Source organism: Oryx dammah, unplaced genomic scaffold (assembly GCF_014754425.2).
Source record: "Oryx dammah isolate SB20612 unplaced genomic scaffold, SCBI_Odam_1.1 HiC_scaffold_19, whole genome shotgun sequence".
NCBI lineage: Eukaryota > Metazoa > Chordata > Mammalia > Artiodactyla > Bovidae > Oryx > Oryx dammah.
In genome coordinates this window covers 93162603-93170909 of record NW_024070203.1, presented here as the reverse complement: position 1 = coordinate 93170909, position 8307 = coordinate 93162603, and the positions used below count along the sequence as shown (strand labels likewise).

At 44.1% G+C, this 8307-nt stretch overlaps 1 protein-coding gene across 5 annotated transcripts in view; it reads left to right on the top strand.

Annotated features, from left to right (window-relative positions):
• Window positions 1–8307, top strand: part of MRPL13 (mitochondrial ribosomal protein L13) — a 43182-nt gene that overhangs the window by 18247 nt on the left and 16628 nt on the right. For 4 of the 5 annotated variants that reach the window (XM_040261795.1, XM_040261793.1, XM_040261796.1 and 1 more), the window contains one exon: window positions 1941–2027. The exons of the other annotated variant lie outside the window; for it this stretch is intronic. In XM_040261795.1, coding sequence (XP_040117729.1) covers window positions 1941–2027 — 87 coding nt within the window. The remainder of the gene's footprint in view (window positions 1–1940; window positions 2028–8307) is intronic. 5 annotated transcript variants of the gene reach the window in all.

Sequence of the window (8307 nt, the reverse complement as noted above, 5' to 3'; positions counted from 1 at the left end):
GCCCACGGGAGATTACAGAGCGCAGGGCTCACGCGCGCAGAGCCCACGGGAGATTACAGAGTGCAGGGCTCACACGCGCGCAGAGCCCACGGGAGATTACAGAGCGCAGGGCTCACACGCGCGCAGAGCCCACGGGAGATTACAGAGCGCAGGCTGACAAGCGCGCAGGGCCCACGGGAGATTACAGAGCACAGGGCTCACACGTGCGCCGAGCCCACGGGAGATTACAGAGCGCAGGCTGACAAGCGTGCAGGGCCCACTGGAGATTACAGAGCACAGGGCTCACACGCGCGCCGAGCCCACGGGAGATTACAGAGCACAGGGCTCACACGCGTGCAGAGCCCACGGGAGATTACAGAGCGCAGGGCTCACGCGCGCAGAGCCCACGGGAGATTACAGAGCGCAGGCTGACAAGCGCGCAGGGCCCACGGGAGATTACAGAGCACAGGGCTCACACGCGCGCCGAGCCCACGGGAGATTACAGAGCACAGGGCTCACACGCGTGCAGAGCCCACGGGAGATTACAGAGTGCAGGGCTCACGCGCGCAGAGCCCACGGGAGATTACAGAGCGCAGGCTCACGCAGAGCCGCACCCAGGACAGTGCTGAGGACGCCTCGGGCTCCCCTGGAGGCTCGTGTGCACGATCCCGCCTGCCAGCGCAGGGGCCTCGGGCTCCATCACTGGGCGGGGAGGCCCCACGTGCCATGGGGCAGCTCAGCGCGTGCGCCACGGCTGCAGAGCCCACAGGCCCTGGAGCCCGCTCTCTGCACCAGGAGGAGCCAGTGCCGCAGGCCCAGAAGCCCCTGCTTGTCTCAGCTGGAGCGAGAGCGAGCGCGAGCGCCGCAGCGGAGACCTGGCACAGCCTGAAAGAGGGCTGAACAGCAGACAGACCGTGACAGGGACCTCACAGGCAGGAAAGCGAATCACAGGAAGCGCAGTTTGCCCTCTTGGGAACGGGCATGACAGGGTGAAGGGGCCTGGTCTTCTTGATAAGTGACAGGGAGAAACGCATTATTAAGTGTGCTTGCATGCGTGATGTGTCTGTCCTGGGAGTAGGCCTCCCTGGTTTGAATTCCAGTAGGGTGGGTTCAGTAACCTCACTGAGTTTGTTTCCTCGTCTGTGAAATGCAACTTAGTAACATAAACAAGATAACAAATCTAATGCAGTGACCTCTGTACACGTGTGAGTTCTCAGTGAATGCTCACCGTTCCCTTTGTTCTAGATTTGTGACTTAGAGTCAGCCTCATGATGGTGTGGTCCAGCTTAGTTCATTCACTGGCAGTCTCCTGATTACCCACCTCGGGAAACGGTATTAAACCTCCCTAGCATCTGCTGTTGGAGAAGGCAGCGGCGCCCCACTCCAGTACTCTTGCCTGGAAAATCCCATGGACAGAGGAGCCTGGTGGGATGCAGTCCATGGGGTTGCTAAGAGTCGGACACGACTGAGCGACTTCACTTTCACTTTTCACTTTCGTGCACTGGAGAAGAAAATGGCAGCCCACTCCAGTGTTCTTGCCTGGAGAACCCCAGGGACGGGGAGCCTGGTGGGCTGCCGTCTATGGTCACAGAGAGTCAGACACGACTGAGCGACTCAGCAGGGTCTGCTGTAACCTGTATGTAATAGATTATTTGGGCCACAAGTTCTTGTATAAGCTTAGAGAATTTCTTCTTATTCCATCTAAAATCAACACATACAGAGGTTTTCTTAATGTCTTCCTTTTCTTCCCCCTTTTTATAAATACAGATAAACAGATTTAAAAGGAGATGGGAATGTACAAAATAACAAGTTCTTTTTTTACTGTGGCCACATATTGCTTGGGTCTCAGTTTTGTTCCTTTCATATTCACAGTCTTAGCCCACTGCTCTTCCTCACATCTCTTACTGTGTTTATTCCCATCACGTGGTTCTTACTGAGTGCTCCATGTATCTGTTTTTCAGATTGTAAAACTAGCTATTTATGGCATGCTGCCAAAAAACCTTCACAGAAGAACTCTGATGCAGAGGCTGCACCTTTTCCCAGATGAAGTAAGTCCCCAAAGATCCTTTATTAAATTTTTAATTAACTATTTTCTCATTTTAAAATAATTGTTTTATTTGTTTTTAGTAATTTTATGTCGACTTTTGAAATATTTTTTGCCTTTTATAGTGACTACGCTACAAAAACAATCGCTTCTGTTTTAAATCATAAAGTGAACCATCATCGAACTGAAAATCAAAAGTCTGTAAGATCCGTATTTTCATTTTAATAGCTACTTTTTAAGAACAAGGAACTATGATCAGAGCCCTGTTTAACTGAGGGTACTCATATGGAATTTCATGAACTACAAAGAAGAATGACTTCAGTGTGCTTTTTTGTGACCTGTATAGCTTCTATGAATCATAGATAAATAGCTTGGCTTTGATTGCTAATTATTTCCCATGATATAACTTCAGAATACTTGTTCCTACTCAAAACTTGTTCAGCTAAAAAGAACTTGAAAATAAAAAGACAGTTTTATTCATAACTATTATACTGGTATGAGTACTTAGCTTCTCTCCAGTATAATATAAACACTAGAAGTTCTATAGAAAATAGTTGAGTCCAGGCTCTAGAATCAGACTGCCTGGGTTTGAATACATGTCCCACCATTTACTGACTTCGTGGCCATTATTATCTGTTTTCTCATCAGTGAAATGGGTGTACTAATTGTACCTGCATCATAAGATTGCTGTAAGAATTAGATGAAACAACATTTTTTAGGTACTTACACCAGGCCCTGGAACAGTAAGTACTAGCTGGTATCAATATTACAGGTTATAATTGTCCTTATAGTTCCTAGTAAAAGAATATAGACTTCATTCCAGAATATCAAGTTCTGTCAGCTATTCAAGGCACTTGTAGGTTCTATTGTTAGCTTAAATAATGCATAAGTAAATTATTCAGACTTTTACCTAAGTGGTAATTATTAGCTTTGCTTTGCATGAATGAGTAGAATAATTTCCCCTGTTCGCTTTACCTCTGAGGTAACAAGCATGGGAGTAGTATCATCGTGTAAGGATAAATGACCTTGGGCATGAAATTAAAAGAACTTGAAACCTGTTTCTGATTGTACTTTCACTTATTTTTAGCAACCATGATTTCTAAAAGGGACAAAGAAAATAGTGATGTCATTTTCCCCAGTTTTCAAGTTAGATGGGTTTTGGTGTAAATTACTCAAATGACTAAACGAGCCCATTTCCCCAAAACTGGAAAGTGCTGAATCTTCAGAAGCTTGACAACACGTCCTGCTGTCATGGCCACGAGGAAACGGGCACTCAGACGCTGCGGGTGCAGTGCCAAGCGGTGCAGCCCACGCGGGCTCCAGGGACGGGCGACCGGTGACACAGACATGCGTGAGGAGCTCGTGCTTGGTCCAGCAGCCTCGCTTACAGCAGGCTGCCCCGAAGAGGCACATACACAAGGTTACTGTTTCCATACGCTCCGTAATAGTAATGGAAATAAACAAACGCTTGTGCATAGGAAATTGGCTGAGTTATGCTATATCTGTTCAGTTGAGTAGTGCAATTATACAAAAAGGGACGCCAGATACCACTGTGGCTTGGTAAGTGATGCTTTCCAAGATACATTGTTAAGTGAGAAAGAGCAAGGTGGAAAAGGATATAGGTAGCATACTACCTTTTGCATGCATTTATACATGTGTATGTTCACACACACACACACACACATATCTTTTTGCATAAAGAATCAAGATTTTATATATTAAAAAAATAAATGCCAGTACCAATAGAAGTAAGCAGAACTAGTTCTCAGACTGTGTTTTCTAAGTGCTATTCCATATTAAAAGGAATGTGATTCTTAGAGAAGTGGTTGATTCTAGGTCTGGAACAAAAAAAGAAATCTATTTTGGAGTACACACATGTACAAGATTATTATTTCTGCATTGTTCATAATAGCAAAATAATAGGTAACAGAAAGTAAGTCAGTGCTCAGAGATGGAGAAATATCAGCACACAGAAGGCAACTTGAAGTGGTGCTCACTGAGCAGGTAGGGGACTGTGAGCCTTGAAATGAACGGGCGTCATGACGGATTACTTTGAGTAGGAAGCAGAAATCTATGAGCCCACAGTGATACTCCAAAAATTATTTTTAACTTATTATAATTTCCCTTCTCCTTTTTTGAGAAGGAAGAGCTCTTCTTTAGAGAAGAATGTCGTCTAAACCATGTAGAAAATAATACTGAATTAGAAAACCCACCATCATCAGAGTATCATATATCCCTTGAGTTAAACGTTGCAGAACAGGATATTCACAGAGTTTCAAAACAGTTTCAACACATGCCACAGAGAACTATTTAAAAAGGGAAGAGATTCTTCTACGTTAAAGCCATCTGGCCAACCACCACCCGTAACCAAGACATTAAATTTGTCATCAGTGTGGGATAAACTGATGTTGTGTGCCTCCTGCTTCGAATGACGCACTGAAGACCCAACATAGACTATATAGTGTCCCGCCAGAAATGTTGATCCTGAGTCTGATCATGAGGAAACAGTTCAAAAATCTAAAGGAAGGAGGATATTCTGCAACACAGTTGGACTGGCCGCTTCAAAAATTAATTTCCTAAGAGACGGATAAACCAGGGAAAGTCTGCCAATCAAAGGAAACTAAAGAATGCCTCGTGCATATTAAACAACATAGTAACACAACAGCTGAGGCCGTGACACTTCAGCTCGGATTAGAAAAGGAAGCTACATGAGACTTTATTAGACATCTTGGGGAAATTTGAATATATACTGTGTGTGTGTGTGTATACACACACTGTTCAGTTCAGTTCAGTCGCTCAGTCGTGTCCGACTCTGCGACCCCATGAATCGCAGCACGCCAGGCCTCCCTGTCCATCACCAACTCCCGGAGTTCACTCAGACTCATGTCCATCGAGTCCGTGATGCCATCCAGCCATCTCATCCTCTGTCGTCCCCTTCTCCTGACTCCAATCCCTCCCAGCATCAGAGTCTTTTCTAATGAGTCAACTCTTCCCATGAGGTGGCCAAAGTACTGGAGTTTAAGCTTTAGCATCCTTCCTTCCAAAGAAATCCCAGGGCTGATCTCCTTCAGAATGGACTGGTTGGATCTCCTTGCAGTCCAAGGGACTCTCGAGTCTTCTCCAACACCACAGTTCAAAAGCGTCAATTCTTTGGCGCTCAGCTTTCTTCACAGTCCAACTCTCACATCCATACATGACCACAGGAAAGACCACAGCCTTGACTAGACGGACCTTAGTTGGCAAAGTAATGTCTCTGCTTTTGAATATGCTATCTAGGTTGGTCATAACTTTTCTTCCAAGGAGTAAGCGTCTTTTAATTTCATGGCTGCAGTCACCATCTGCAGTGATTTTGGAGCCCAGAGTCTGACACTGTTTCCACTGTTTCCCCATCTATTTCCCATGCAGTGATGGGACCTGATGCCATTTTCTTCGTTTTCTGAATGTTGAGCTTTAAGCCAACTTTTTCACTCTCTTTCACTTTCATCAAGAGGCTTTTGAGTTCCTCTTCACTTTCTGCCATAAGGATGGTGTCATCTGCATATCTGAGGTGATTGATATTTCTCCCAGCAATCTTGATTCCAGTTTGTGTTTCTTCCAGTCCAGCGTTTCTCAAGATGTACTCTGCATAGAAGTTAAATAAGCAGGGTGACAATATACAGCCTTGACGTACTCCTTTTCCTATTTGGAACCAGTCTGTTTTTCCATGTCCAGTTCTAACTGTTGCTTCCTGACCTGCATATAGGTTTCTCAAGAGGCAGGTTAGGTGGTCTGGTATTCCCAGCTCTCTCAGAATTTTCCACAATTTATTGTGATCCACACAGTCAAAGGCTTTGGCATAGTCAATAAAGCAGAAATAGATGTTTTTCTGGAACTCTCTTGCTTTTTCCATGATCCAGTGGATGTTGGCAGTTTGATCTCTGGTTCCTCTGCCTTTTCTAAAACCAGCTTGAACATCAGGGAGTTCATGGTTCACATATTGTTGAAGCCTGGCTTGCAGAATTTTGAGCATTACTTTACTAGCGTGTGAGATAAGTGCAATTGTGCAGTAGTTTGAGCATTCTTTGGCATTGCCTTTCTTTGGGATTGGAATGAAAACTGACCTTTTCCAGTCCTGTGGCCACTGCTGAGTTTTCCAAACTTGCTGCCATATTGAGTGCAGCACTTTCACAGCATCATCTTTCAGGATTTGAAATAGCTCCACTGGAATTCCATCACCTCCACTAACTTTGTTCGTAGTGGTGCTTTCTAAGGCCCACTTGACTTCACATTCCAGGATGTCTGGCTCTAGATTAGTGATCACATCATCATGATTATCTGGGTCGTGAAGATCTTTTTTGTACAGTTCTTCTGTGTATTCTTGCCACCTCTCCTTAATATCTTCTGCTTCTGTTAGGTCCATACCATTTCTGTCCTTTATCGAGCCCATCTTTGCATGAAATGTTCCCTTGGTATCTCTAATTGTCTTGAAGAGATCTCTAGTCTTTCCTGTTCTGTTGTTTTCCTCTATTTCTTTGCATTGATCGCTGAAGAAGGCTATTCTTTGGAACTCTGCATTCAGATGCTTATATCTTTCCTTTTCTCCTTTGCTAAGATGTTTCTTCAGTGTTAGTTTTCCTGAACATGAATATGTAATGTGGCTACATCAGAAACAGTTCTTATATTTAGAATATATATATCCTGAAATATTTAGGGATGAAATATTGGCAGACAACTCTCAAATGGTACAGTCAAAAAGAGTGTTTGGTGTATATGTGCTTATGAATAGATAGAAAGCAATCATATTGTGTTTTAACAATTAGTGAATTTAGGTGAAGGCTAGATGAGTTCACTCATTTTCACAACTTTTCTCTAGATTAGAAATTCTCTTAAAAATTGCATAAACTGGGACTCCCCTGGCGGCCCGGAGGTTAGGACTCTGCCTCCACTGCCCAGAGCCCGGGTTTGAGAGCTCAGCTCCAGAGCCCAGAGCCCGGGATGGATCCCTGGTTGGGGAACTGAGATCCTGCTGGCTGCGAGGCGCAGACAGGAAAACATGAAGAGGGAAACCTGTAAAAGAGAGAATGATCACCGCCCCCGTGCTTCTGTTTTCTGCTTTTATTCTTTTCCTCATGTCCCTCTTCGGCTAACCACCCGCTCTGCAGAAGGCATCGTCACAGAGAGGGAAACTCTGATAACACCCTCAGTTGGCCCGGGAGGGTGCCCTTCCCTGCATGTGTTGAAGGAGCACTTCCCCACCTTTCTGCTTCCGCTTCGCTCAGCATCTCCATCCCTAACTGCACTCTGGTTTTTGTCCATTCTTTCAGTGGATTCCTTAATGGGGGTGAAATTTGGTAAGCTCATTTCAGTCAAAATTCTATTCATTTAGCAAACACTTAGCAGAAACCCACTAGGTTCTAAATTCTCTATGCTGAATGAGCAGTTGGCAGTGTTAAAATTGTCTTTGCAAATGTGATCTAAGGATTTTTTTTAGTAGTTTTCCAAAGAAGTGTGAAATATACATTTTCATGAATACCAAACTGGCAGATAGAATTCCTTAGTAAGTGAAGATTAAGGAGTAATTAACAATATTTAACGTGTCTGGGCATCCTTTGCTCATTCTGGTTCTGTGTGCTCACACTTGTGTGTTTGAATATGCTGGGGAAGGACAGGTAAATGTTTTCCAAATGCTTTGCAGTGAAGAAACAACTGTGAGTGATGTTTACTGTGGCCTTATGTTTGCTGATAGTGACCCAGCCTATCCAAACCATAATTTTAAAGTCGTTTTAAGTTTAAAAAAAAAAAAAACCTTTAAATTTTTAGCATATTGGGTTTTAGAATCAGCTTACAGTGTAAGAGCTCTGTGATCCTTTGAAACTATTCTTAAATTGTATTTTGATTCTTAAGACAAACTTGAGTAACTTGTTTGATGCCGTGTGCTTGCCTAGACATTTGATTCCCAATTATACTATCGCTCTCTGCAGACAAATATATAATTATCCTGTTTTTTGAGAACGGTTAGAAACACACTAAAACTGAAAAGAGGTAATTATATCTGCAGTGCCTGTGGAAATGCCCAGAGGACACTTCTGTACTGGTGGCTCACTGTTCCTTCCGCAGCCTCTCCTGAGTCAACCTGTCGTCCAGATCCACAGCGTGATCCCTTTGCCTTACTTCTGTTCCAGGAGCACAATATAAATGCCGGTTCTTCTGGTTATCCATGCTCTTCATTGTGTCATCCCCTGTTTAGAGCAGATTATTTACTCCATGCTCTTCGTTGTGTCAACCCCCGTTTAGAGCAGGTTATT